Here is a 13537-nt window from a genome sequence, read left to right on the forward strand (position 1 = left end):
GGTGGGTTTGCACACGAAGCACGCAGTGTCCGCGGTTATCGCAGATGGAACAGGATCAGCTGTTGGTTACAAACTCACCGTGTTCTTGCTTGTGTTTTGAGAACAGAGTGGTTTTCTGGGCCTCCAGGGAGCAGAGCACCAGCCCATAATGACACATCCATATGCACAGGACATACTCGGCCACGGCTAATCGAACCGTCGCCATGGAGGGACACACTCACCCTCTCCTCCAAATATCCCCCGCCCCCCTCCTCGAACTCTGGGTTTCTTGGCACGTACTGTGGCATCTTTGTACATTTAAGCAAAATGGACACATCCAATATTATAATCATGTCCTCCTACACCACATTCAGGGAGGAATAATCGAAAATAGTACCGGATTGTCTCATGATCGATCAGGGGTTCGAGTGCCAGCTCCTGAAGGTGCACACTGTCTTTGTGTCCTTGGGCAAGACACTTCGCCCCAACTTGCCTCCAGAGATTTCACAAACAAACTTAACATATTGATCCCCACAAAGCACTGCTGCCATTCAAACAATGTGACGAATGTTTTATGTGCTGCTACTGTGTCATCTGCAGTCCTTGTTTACTGGGATGGCACATGCCTTTGCTTTGAATCATTTGATGTCGAGTGTTTATAAAAAAAAAACAAGGGAAATTGATAAAAGTAAGTCATCTCCCATCACAGCTCTCATTATTTATCCTCATTTGTCTGTTTATGTTTCTAATTTAGTTTTTGTTGGACTTATTTGATAACATCCAGAGTTGATTTTTACTAATCCGATCACTTTGAAATCACCCTTTTGCTTTGGAGCTGTGTTGTTGTGAGAGCAGGGACAGCACAGGCCCAGCAATGAATAATGCTCTTGATCTAAATACTTTTGGAGTAAAGGGGGAAGCTTGTATGCACATATACAGCAATTCTGAGGAAGCTTTTATCAAACTTTTTTAAACATACTTTTTTAAATTGGGCGTCATGGTGGCGCAGTGGTTAGCGCTCATGACTCACAGCTATAAATCAATTCCCACCTGGACGGGGCCTTTCTGTGTGGAGTTTGCATGTTCTCCCCGTGTCTGTGGAGGTTTCCCCTACCACTAAAAACATGTACAATAGGCCAGGATGAGTGTGTTTGCCAGTGTGAGTGGGGGACGACGGATGGAAATCAACCCATGGCTACAATCCAGTCGGGTGTGCTTACATGCATCCGTGTACGTTGACATGCACTGTCCCGACCTAATAAACCAATATATAGGGCTGAAACAACTAATCGATTAATCGACAACTAATCGATTACTAAAATAGTTGTCAACTATTTCAGTAATCGATTAATCGTTTTCTAGTAAACACAGAATAAAGTAGAGCAAAAAAGACATGAAAATTATGTATTTTGGATGAAAACCTACTTTGTTTTTAAAGTTAGGGTCTGCAGTGTTTTGTACGTTGTAAATTTCATAAATATCTGTCTTTGTCTCGTCCAATCAGAAAGCAGAATTAGCACAAATAGCCTTGTACAAACGTTTACTTTAAGTTTACCCTATTAACATGTCCTCAAGCGGCGTCACTTTAGCTCTATGTGACGCTGTGAAAGGTGCAATTTCCATGCACCTTTCACAGCCAAGCGATTAATCGATTAATCGTAAAAATAATCGGTAGATTAATTGATTACCAAAATAATCGTTAGTTGCAGCCCTACAATATATAAATGATTATTATGGAATATAACTTCATTGTCTGTTGAAAAGAGCAGCAATTTGTCTTTCAACACGGCTCATTAAAACTCATACAGTAAAAACACACACTACATCATTAAAAAACCCCACATCAAAACATGCTTTCAGTGTCACATATTATTCAGAAAGGACAATTAAAATATACATGGATGAATATATGTGGAAAGGAGCAGAGAGGAAAGCGATCAAAATGAACGGTTTCGGAACCACCTTGCAACATTTTTTGAGTCTTAAATAGAGCAAATCAAGGAGAGGAGCCAAATATTATACTGTGCAGTGTAAAAAATATGAGATGTTAGCTTGTGTGAACTTAGATCCACACGTTTCACAGTAATGAAATATGAGGATTGTTTCCATAGCAATTAAGAAAGAAAGAAATTCTCATCAAATTGAATAAAGGAAGCCTCAAATGTTTAGAAATATGTTGTGGCACAAATTGTACTATTAGGTTACTTCCATGATGCTGCTACCAGAACTCCAACAGCAGTAGGCATAACTAGTTTATATCACAACTGCCAGTGGTTTAAGGTTAGCTATAGAAAAAAAGCCAACCTTTAAAATAAATACATAAATAAATACAAAACAAGCGAATATTCAAACTTGCCATCTCCGCCTCATATGGCCAGGCCTGCACGAGGCGACCCAAGACACGTTTTGACAGATTCCACAGCGCAGTTTCAAGGGAAAGAGGGGGCGTTCACTCACAAGTGTCAAACTATAGGCGCTGCGTCAAGCTCTCCGTTGCTACGCCTAAACCGGAACGCACGGTTTACATCCTTCACGGTAGCAGAGCGGTGGTGCGCGCGTAAGTGGATAAAACATCGCCACAGTTGGAAAACGGTGACCGGCGATGTCGAAAAGAGTTTGCGTCATTGCGGGTGGCACCGAACGCGCCGGGTGGAATCAATTCCCACAGAAGAAAGCGTGCGTTACATAATAATGGGCGAAAGATTAAACCGGAAGCGCTCGTGGCACGCTGTTAACTTGACGCCCCTGCTCCAAAACGACCGCCCTGCAGTGCCTGTATGTGCCGGAGAGTTGCGCCAGGCGGTACGTCTCCATTATATAACTTTAATGGACTCACGAGTTTAACGCCGCGGGAGCAGAGAGCAGGACCTTCGGAATCTGCCCCCTTCTGCTTGCGTTTCGTCCGCGGATCCGTGTTCGACTCGAGAGGACGAGAAAGCGAGGAGCGAGATATCGGTCACTTTACCCCCTGCTGGCGATGTGCGCTAAAAGTTGTTGACGTCTCGCAGAAGACGACGGTGCGCGCAGCGGATCTCGCGGACTTACATGTAGGTCAGCGAGCGGTGCGGACTATCTCTGCGTAAAACCGCGGGTTTTTTTTTCCGGAACATGTTTTCTTTCGAGGGAAGGATAAAGCCACGTACGGATCCTGCTTACATTTCAGCACGCAGCGTTACAGCCAGGAAGCCTCTCTGTTCGGAGCTTGACACGGGAGTAAATTGTTAAGCCCGTTTGGACGAACAAATGACCTAACTGCAGGGCGTGCATTTCAACTGAAATTCCAGGTACGATCGGGGTTTGTTTTTTGTTGTGTAGATTTATAGCGCTAAGTGGCTGTTTGAGCGCTTTGAGTGTAGGTTCGGGAGGATGAGAGAAAAAGCAGCAAAAATGCATCACCTGTATAGTTTCAAGAACAAGCTCCAACGCCGCTTCCACTGTCACAACATCAGCGCAATGACACGTTTTGCACAAACTTATCCGAATCCTGTGTGAATCCGCTGCCTGCGTTTAGGCGTGTGGCCAGTGCAGTGGCTCGTCGCAGCCAACAGGTTGCACTAAAGCCGTGCGTGCGCAGCGTGCAGCGGAGCCCCGAAAAGTACAGCAAAAGTGGGGGGGAAAGTGCCGCTTTTCCTTTTTGCAAAGCTACGCGGGGAAGGGTAGATGTCCACAACAGCCTGCACATTCAGCACACGGTCAATAAATGTAGAGCATAGTCCAGGTGGAGTGGGAATCTGTAGTCTGACATGGGCGTGGAAAAACACCGCGCACTGAGACGTGATCAAAACAGCAATAAGAAATGAAAAAAAGAAAGAAAGAAAGAAAGAAAGAAAAAGTAAATTACGCGTCATTTTTTCCCAGAATAGAAGCCTACTTCATAAGCATGGCCGTCAGATAACTGTAGCCTATACATCCCAACCCAGGCAGGTACTTTTTTTTTCTTTTTTTTGCACTAAGAAAAGACTTGTTTGGTATATTTACTTGGTGGCATGTCCTAAACATAACGTCTGTCGTCTACGCTGGCCTAATTGTAAACCCCGTCATATTGCATGGCCTACGTAAACACTACACTCCGTCTGTACGGCCCTGATGATGGATCTATGGCTCCGTCTTACACGCCCACCGCCTGAAAATAAAAGCGCACGGTAGTAGGTCCCACGATTTGCAACTTGCTGCGTCTTAACGTCATAAAGACGCAGGTAAATATCACACATTCCAACTGCCTACAGTGCCCGGCCATCCATACATGTATGGCGTATGTGGGGCAAGTCATTAGCATTTCCCACTTGCCCATGTCAAGAAACAGCGGTCTTACGTGACAGCTGACTGGACCTGCCTGGCCAGATATAGGTATCAGGGTTAATAATCAACAGGTGAAAATACTGTACTTTGCTGCGAAAGCTTTTCTACGCCTTTCCACGGCCTACTGTAGTCTGTATACACGATCTGCGGTGTTTTCAGGAGCTTTATTGTGCAAAGAGATAAATATTGACGACAGCTGCCACTGCTCAGAGCCCTATGCGTTAATCTCTATTAACAGATGCGTTCTTACTGTCTCATTGGCTGACGCTATAGCGCTGCCTGTAACACCAGTTAAGCCCAGGCATGTCTCGCACAAGTTGGCCCCGATCCAAGCGGCACATGGCAAAGTTGCATGTGCAGGAGTACATAGTTCAATGCAGTGACTGAGTGATTTATGGTGTGGTCTTTTCTATCCCCAAGTGTTCCTCCTGCTTCTGGCGAGTTGTTAAAGTGTAGATGTGTTAGGAGACAGAGCCTAGTTTGACCGGACACATATCTGTAGTGCAAATGAAGAGAGCACAGTCAGTCGGTTATTTTGTTTCTGATCGATGGTGTTTTGCGACACCTGTTACGTCGCAGGATTTTGCCTTTTATTCTTACCCTTTCTGTTTTGTGCTTTTGTGTTTCTCTCCCTGCCCCTCGTCTGCCCTCTCCATGTGCCCCTCCTGCCAGGATCAAGAAATGGATCAGGAAGGACTGAAGCGTAACGGAAATCGAGACGACAGCCTGGCATTTCTGGAGACTGGAGTTGGAGTGGGCCGAGATTCAGGAGACACAGCTGGCTCGCTGCTACATGCAAACATGCACCTCCCCAGCAGCACAGCTCCACTGCAGGTTTCCCAGTCCACAGTAACATCCAACGGACGGGCCGCTGGCAAGAAACAAGACCTGGTGAGCCTTTTCGAGACTCCGGATATTTTCAGCCTGGAAGACAACCTGGCTGGGCTGAACCAGAGCATCACTGATCTGGACCGTCCCTCCACAAACATCATCCACACCTCAGGCACCTCTGTCCTGGGGGGCCTGCCCATCCCAGACCTGTTTGGGTCTCACTGTCACATCAAACAAGAGCAGGACTTTTCTCTGTACAGGGACACCGGAGGTTATAACACACACCCCAGCTCGTGCGATCTGGATACCACCAATGCCAGACTTATTGAGGATAGTGAGATTTGGCAGGCAATCGACCTTCCAGGCACTCTGCCAGAAATAAGTGATTTAGAGTTGATTTCCGAGGTGGCTCATTTGGGTAACATCCTGCATGACGCTACCAACAGTGTGGGAGGTCCAGTGTGCATGCCGCTCAAGGAAGCCAAGCCCCTGACCGGCAACGGAGAGCACTGTTCAAATGGGAACGGGACAGACCCCCACCATGTCCCCATGGTCCATCCCCAGCAACAGGACAGCCCACTGCTTCACCACCCGCCTCTACACCACCCATCGCCCTCGCTCCTCTCCAGCGTAATGATCAAGGAGGAGAAGGAGGACGACTTCATCCGCATCCACACGCCCGGAGTGGTCAAGCAGGAGAAGCAGGACAACGCTTCTTACTGCGCTACCCAGTGTCTTCAGAACAACTCTCTGCACGGAGGGCCCATGACCTCGTCACTGGGGCATGCGTATTACAGGCCCCCCTCCACTGTGAGCCTGCCTGACCAGAAGCCCTTTGCCATGTACCCCACATTGCCCTCGGTGGAGGATAGCTGGGCGCGAGGCAGGTTCGGAGACGGGTCTGGGATGCAAAGGAGCGATAACGGACTCCCCTCCACCTCCGCTTTGGCGCCGTATCCCGTAAACTTCCCCAGGTAGGACTCTCTTGTTTACCTGAGTTTACCTGATGTGTTCTCTTACAGTGTGCATGCTGCATTTCGAGAGTGCAAACGTTTTTACACCAGTGACATATATATGAATATTGTGTCAACATAATCATAATCTGCCATTATAAGCTTTGGTCTGGGTCATCTGATTCATAATGAAGAAGGAAAATGGCAACAATCCTAATGATACTGTGCTATCATGTGGGTGTGGTGATTTTTAAACTTTGTGGTGAGGAACGCGAATCTCAGATCTAATAAACAACATTTTGAAAGGGTTAATGAACAAAATCTACTTTTTATGCACTTAACTGACTTGACTTTAGTGTTAATAGGAATTGCCTGATGTACATGTTGCACAAAGCAGTGAGTGAAGTAATATGATTTGCTTTTAAAAGGAAGTTATCTCAAAAATACTCTTCCTTCTTCCAGTCCTGCTCTGTCCTATGTTCTGATTATGTAGTATATTAGTATTTATCCTAACTCAGTTCTGACATCCATCTTTGGTAACTCTCACTTTTGTGCTATTCCGGGGTTTCTCAAGTTAATGTGAATTTCTTGTCCCAGAGGAAGTGACTCAAAAAGGTCTGCAATTGCACAGGATCATTCCGTTAAATAGAACATCATTATGCATGTGTCATTTTTTTATTTTTTTTTATTTTTTTGGCAGATGACTAAGCATCTTTCAAAAGCTTCGGAAATGATTGTGTCTTATTTCTAGCATAAACAGCAGAAGAAACCTTTCTTTCACCTCTCTCCTGTTATGTTGGCCATGGATGGTTCATCGCAGCTCGTCTTTTGACGTGAAACTGAAACAAGTTGCGTGTAAAATGGCCGTGTGAGCGAGGGCTTCATTTTGACCCTTGTTTGTTTGTTTTGGTTGCATCATTCGCTGGCCTGTTTTGCACATTCGGTTTAATAGGGCACATTAATAATTTACACGAACAAGGGGTAGGCATTTAAGTTTCTTGCTTCAGTCTACTCCCTTTGAGCTCCCATAACTGTATAATTGTGAAATGCAAATTGCTGCTGGTCAGGACCCCAATTTAGTACACAAATGTTTCTACAGAAGTGTTGACTTTTGAGACGTAAGACTTTCTGAAATGTGGAAATTATGCCTTTTGGTCTATGTAATGTAACAGTGTGTTTTTTATCATGAGCATGCCTCTTGTGGTGACACCAACATCCTTCCTTCCTTCCTCTTGACTCCAGCTTGTGAACCAATTTTTTCAAAAGCACAATCAAATTTGGGACACTATTTTTGGTATTATTCCAATGACCTTTTTTCATTTTTTTTTTCCATATTTAGCATATTTGGCTCTTGTTAGACCTGGACCCTCATTATTAGTTGATCACCATTGCACAAAAACTCATCAATAATACAATTTCCATGGTTTAATGGTGGATGCTTTAAAAAATGATCACAAACAGCCTCCCTCTATGTTATAACTGTATATTCTCCTCTTCTTCACCCCTTCGCCTGACACTGACCACAGCCTTAAGCGTGTTTACTTTACATACGGGCTGGCTGATGTAATTTGTCATGTCATTTCGCATTGCATTTCAGTCAGAGATTTTAATGAGGCCAAAGTCTTTACACCCATAGTACAGTTGTAATTCTAGTCATTGCCCTGACACTTGCCTTAATGCTCTAAAATGCTTTTGCTTGGTTTATGTTTCTTGCCGTTCTGTAAGTGGCTTCAGAAGTCAGTCATTTGAACCTTGTGCTATTCTGGTGGCAAGGGCTATTTAGCCGTTTGGGTTTGTTTTGATTAGATCACTTGACTTTCTTCGCCATGAAACTACATCCAATAAACGTTACAAGAAGAACCTTTTGCACATTGTTCTCATTATCTTACATCAACTCCGTGCTGATCTATATAAAACAGCTTTTTCTAAGTTTCCCTAAAAAAAAACGCTGAAAATCACCTCAGTCCCATCAAAACCTCCCTCCCCTCGATCCCCATGAAAACAAACCTCTGCCGCCTCTGTCTCTGTAGGTTCTGCACCAACGTTGTCTTCTCGTTGGTGTTTTGATGCCTTGTTCACTGACGTCATAAAATCTATAAAAAGAGGTTGATAAACAGTACACGTCTGCAGTGTTGTCACTTGGTTCAGAGTCATCACAGCCTGCGGGAGGAAGCTTTTGGCTTGGCAAGATGTGTGCATTTAATTCAACAATTGCAGCACTTCCCCCGAGGGCAGGAGATGTCACTGGCAGGAGAATGAGATGGGTGAATGATCAAGGCCTCAAGGATAAAAAAAAAGAAGAAAAAAAGTGCTCCTAGAGTTTAGAACAGTTACAGTTACTTCAGATCACTCATTTAACTCAGTGTTTTTCTCTGACGTTTTGATCTTTTTTTTTTCTTGCGACATTGATCCTCATCAAAAGTATACATGCATTAGTGTTTTGTTTCATTCACACATGTAAAGTTGAATTTCACTACCTACGTGCATGCAGAGAAACACCTCGGAGGGAAGGGGAAAGTTCAGCTTCCTGACAGCCTGGTGGATGAAGCTGTCCTTCTGTTAGTGATGGAGACTGCGCAGTCGTCTCTCTGAGGCTGTCAGATGGCCGTGGTATCTCCCTCTGACTGAGATAACCCTATCCGCGAAAAACACAGCAGTCTCACACAGTCGATTGAGATGCCCTCTACAGTGGGGACAGGTGGCTTGTGTGGATTAGCCCTGTCTGGCTTCTCCCCTCTGTTTATACTTTTCCGATTTCTCCGTCACCCCACTGAACTTGTAGTTGCTGTGATCTGGAGCAGATGACATCAGCCCCATGTAGCCGGTAACTCGGGTCTCGCAAAAAAACGTTATTAGGCCATTTTTAAGGGCTGAGTGATTTAGAAAAATAAATAAATAAATCACTATTTATTTCCCCACATTGATCGATCTCGATTTCCTCTCTCTTGCTGCCGAATGCCTTCCTGTTTGTTTGTCTTAGTATTCCCTGGGCTTGACCTGAGAGGATTTTTTTTCCAGTACTGGCCGCGGCCGATTATCCTGACGATTAAAACGCAACACACAAGTTTTGAGATTGACCATTAAAATTGTGATTGGATTAAATTTCGATGAATTGCCCAGCCCTTGGCATTTTTAGTGTCAAGTTTTTCTCTCTTCTGCAGTCATAACGCCAGCCCACCCTCTGTTAAACCTAATGCAGTGGAATCCATGAAGTTCCTCTGAGATTTTTAATCTGGATACCTTCAACAAACTTGTTCTGATCTTGTTGATGGTCAAACTCTCTTCCCTGAGAGGATTTTTGTGGCCAGGTTTCCATCATTGTTATCAATCTTAGCCACTGCTTTAATCACTGTAGCTGTGAGGGGGGTTGTTCACCTTTTTACTGGATTTTATTACATCTGAAGTCCTTGGGTGTGTATATACTATTTTAGTGTAAACAAAAGAAAGCTAAGACGCCCAATAGTTGCTAAAGAAGCCTGATAGGCCTGTCTGAGATGGTACTTGGTGAGAATTGTGTCATCATCCAAACCAGTCCAACACTTTTGTTGCAAAGACACCTATCTCTGACTTGATTGTGAAGACTGAACAAAGAGGGTGCATGATTATCACACGTTGGAGTTACATTTTCCATGTCACTTGTCTGTGAATCAAATGCTGATTTATTCTTGGCTGTTCGAAACAATGTGAAGAGACAACTTAACTAAGAAGAGAAAATGTGTGTACAAGATGAAATGATTGCCCCTGCATAGGATAAAAACAGATGGGATGAATGATTAAAAACAGCAAAACATGTGTGTGCAATTCAAACTGCTCATGGTAGAAAAACATGATTTATTAGAAATATATATTTTTAACAATTTTTTAACAGCACTAATGATACATTTAAAGGTACAAAAGTGCAGTGTCGACAGTAGGTGATCCAAGAGGTCACTGAGTGCAGTGACACCTATGCAAAAGCAATGGTAGGGATGGAAAAAAACAAGCAAACTAGGATTCTTTTCGAAAGGGGAAATGTACAAACATTAAGACATTCTTGAAGTGCAGTGATGCAGTGATTGCAAATGTGTAAAAGCAACCTGCTTTGTAATACTGTAGTAGCCAGTTACACAATGACATCAGTCTTCACCAATAATAACCTCTAGTTTTTAGTTAATTACGGTAGAATTTGCTAATGGTCATTAAGCCTGTCACATTACTATTTTGACTTACCATTGAATAGATAACGGGTAAACAATATTTTTTCGCTCAATATTTATTGTCTCATTTGTCTTTGTAATACATTGTAGTACTTTTAGAGTACATTGTTTTTCATTGTGTCTTTTGCTTCATGTAATTTATAAGTACACTTAGAACATTCATTTTAGAACGTTTTTTGTTGTTGTCATTTTTATGCTTGAGAGTTAGTTTCTGGGGCATAAAATAATGCTGTTTTTCCACAATATTTTCCTGCTTCCCTCAATATATCAAACTTTTTTAAATGTTCAGGTTTTTGGCTAAATTGGTCCCTTAACATATAAACTTTCACCTGGAAACAAAGAAATACCTAATCTTCACAATAACTAATTGCACCAAGTCAATGTTTCTCCATAGATTTATATGGGAAAATGCAAGTTCAAGAGCCATTTTCTCAAAATGCATTTTTCTCACATTGGCACGACAATATCTCCATCTCAGTAGCTTCTACAGACTCCAAACTTCATAAGATATGCAAAATCCCCTTTCAAAAAGTCTTTGTAACAAATATGTCAACGAAATAAAACTTTTAATTCAAACCAGGCTCAATCCATTATTCAGATTTCATCCTCTGTATTTATTTTTTACGTGAAAACATAAAATGACAGAAAACTTGGAATACATTTTTATCTCATATTCATGCAGTAATCAACAGCAAAAGTTTCAAATATCTCTACATTTAAAATGATTTCCCTATTCACCTGTAGTGTCTCGCCTTTGAATGTTGTGATTGTGACGGTCCTGTTGGTCTGCTGCGTGCAGTTGTCTTCTCTTTTCTGATGCGCTGCCACAGAAAAATACATTCCCGATAATACATTTGTTGTTGCCAATGCCATTGGGGAGGACTGAATATTTTTAGTCTAAATTATACTTCTCTGCTCAAGTGCCCCTGAAAAATCTCCTCAAGTATCTCCATCTCGCCCCGGCTCATAGTTGTTTTTGTTGTCCCTCCACTCTACTCTTTTTGTGAAGAAGGCGGGGATCACTCAAAGTGCAGAGTGCAAAAGGACATCTGGGCCTCGACAAACTGCTGTGTACTTTCTAAGACTGGTTTCGTGGCTGCTGGCTTGTTTACAGAGTCTGTCAGAGGTAGGACCATTTTGGATATGGAAGGTGTTTTTTAAAGGCCCTGTACGTACCTAAGTTTTGTCCTTGAATCCTTGTTGTAGAGTAGAAATGATTGGCTTTTTGTGAAATTTGTGAAAACCCCGACTGTTGCGTGCTGTTACTGAGACATTTAAATCCACTTACAGCTATATAAAAGCTGTAAAAAGGTACATGTAATAAACAATTGGTGTACATGCATTTCAACATGTCTGTAACATGTGACAATATCTCTACTCAGGATGACAATGAAAAACAACTGATTGACGGTGGCATTTTCATGTACTCGTAATCATTGCTAAAGAAGATCGCAGTAAAAACACGGCCCCAGAGACGCACGTTTATGTGATATAACCAGCAAATGTGGCACAGACGTAGCAGCTCTGTCTGTCGAGCTACAGCAGATTTACTAAAGATCTGCTTCACTCCTCAGACTAAATGAACACATCAAAGAGGTAACAGATAACCTTCCTCTGTGATTTACAGTTTGTCAACAGAGTCTCAGTCTGAGTCAGTGTTTAAGCTGCTCAAGACGCTAGCTTTCTACCGGTTAGCAGCTGTCAACCATTGACTTCAACACAATGAACACATGTGTGGCTCATATCTATGAACATCTATGAGGAAATACTACTGTAACAGCTCAGCTCTGACCTCTGTCACATGTTGTATCCAAGGCTAGATGTTTGGAGTGTTGATGCTAACTGCTATCTGGTAGCATGCTAACATCTTGAGCAGCTTTAACACTGACTCACTGGTTTCTTCACATAAACGTGCGCTCTCTGGGGCCGTGTTTTTACTGTTCTCTTCTTGAGCAATGACTACAAGTAAATAAAAATGTCACTGTCAAACAAATTTAATTATTATCCCGAGAAGAGATATTGTTACATGTTGCAGTACTGGATAATTCTACTTTGGTATTCAAAATGGCCACCATAACAACAAAAGTCACACACAAGCATGTATAATCAAACCCTTTTTCTCTGTCAAATTCTCAAACTTCTGTCCCTGGACCCAGATTGTGACGTGTTGAGACTACAGCCAATTTGCAAGTCCATGATCATCAAACCGAGTGTTCACTGTTCACGCACATTTTATCTGGCGTATCTCAAGTACCAGCAGTTTGTCTTGATGATTAACCCATCATCAGTCTCAATTTGGCCCTGCTCTTTGGTTATAGTGAAATAATCGACACAACTTTCAACTCAGCACGTCATAATCTGTGCCATACTCATACTTTGCTAATTCATCAGAAGTGTTTGCTCAAATGAGAAAAGACTTGGTCAACGGACTGATTTCAGCGCTATAACGCCGTGTTTCGGTATGCCATTAAATTCCTTCCCCGCTGTTTTTTCGTGGCTTCCCCAACCACTGATGGGACTCCTCTCAAGCGCGCAACGAGTGACAAGCTGTGCGCGCGTAATTGGACAGGCTTGTTATTTTGCTGTCTGCGTTGCCACTTCAGTTATCGTAGACAATCAGAGGTGGACGCTGGTCATTGTACGGCGCCATACCGTGTGTCAGAGCGGAGTTTAAATATAGGCTGCTCGCGCTCGGAGGAAGTGGATCGAGCTTGTTATGTTTGGCAGCGAGTTGGTCAGGAGGAAGCAGGAAGTGTAGAGGCTAGATACTCTGGGTAACAACGCTCTATTTGACTTCATTACTGTCCATCTCAACTTTGAATACAGCGGTTCTTCTCAGATTGTGGTATGTGGCCCACTGACTCCTCTTCAGTTAAGGTTTGTTTAATTGGTGGGGTTCTTTGTGTGGCAAGTGTGTAATACACTGATTTATACTCTATTACTATTTGTTTCGATAGTAAATGCAATATTTGTGTTAAACTGTAAGTAGTACAATTGGCCAAATACACCAGGCTTAGTAATAGACCGTCAGCTTATCTTCTGCTCCTCAAGATGATTTTTGAGATATGCTCAGGAAGATTGAAGAGATCTATACTGTTAAAGTAAATCTGAATTGTTAAAACCACCGTTCTCAAACTTTGTCGATCAAGTCTTTTTCTTTTTATTCAGTGATCATTATTGTAATAACAGATCTTGTAGTAGAATATTCTCGAATGTTCATAACTGTTGGTGGAAACAATAAACCTTTTAAATTTGTTTTTACATAATGGTTTTACTAAG

The 13537-nt window shown here is 42.8% G+C and overlaps 1 protein-coding gene across 2 annotated transcripts in view; it reads left to right on the forward strand.

Annotated features, from left to right (window-relative positions):
* Positions 1-2903: 2903 nt before the first annotated feature.
* Positions 2904-13537, forward strand: part of LOC306970110 (glucocorticoid receptor-like) — a 71221-nt gene continuing 60587 nt past the window's right edge. For both annotated transcript variants that reach the window (XM_079565959.1, XM_079565960.1), the window contains exons 1-2: positions 2904-3263; positions 4951-6083. In XM_079565959.1, the coding sequence (XP_079422085.1) occupies positions 4960-6083 (1124 nt within the window). In that variant the 5' untranslated portion in view covers positions 2904-3263; positions 4951-4959. The remainder of the gene's footprint in view (positions 3264-4950; positions 6084-13537) is intronic.

Source organism: Gobius niger (genome assembly GCF_951799975.1).
Source record: "Gobius niger genome assembly, chromosome: 11".
Lineage (NCBI taxonomy): Eukaryota > Metazoa > Chordata > Actinopteri > Gobiiformes > Gobiidae > Gobius > Gobius niger.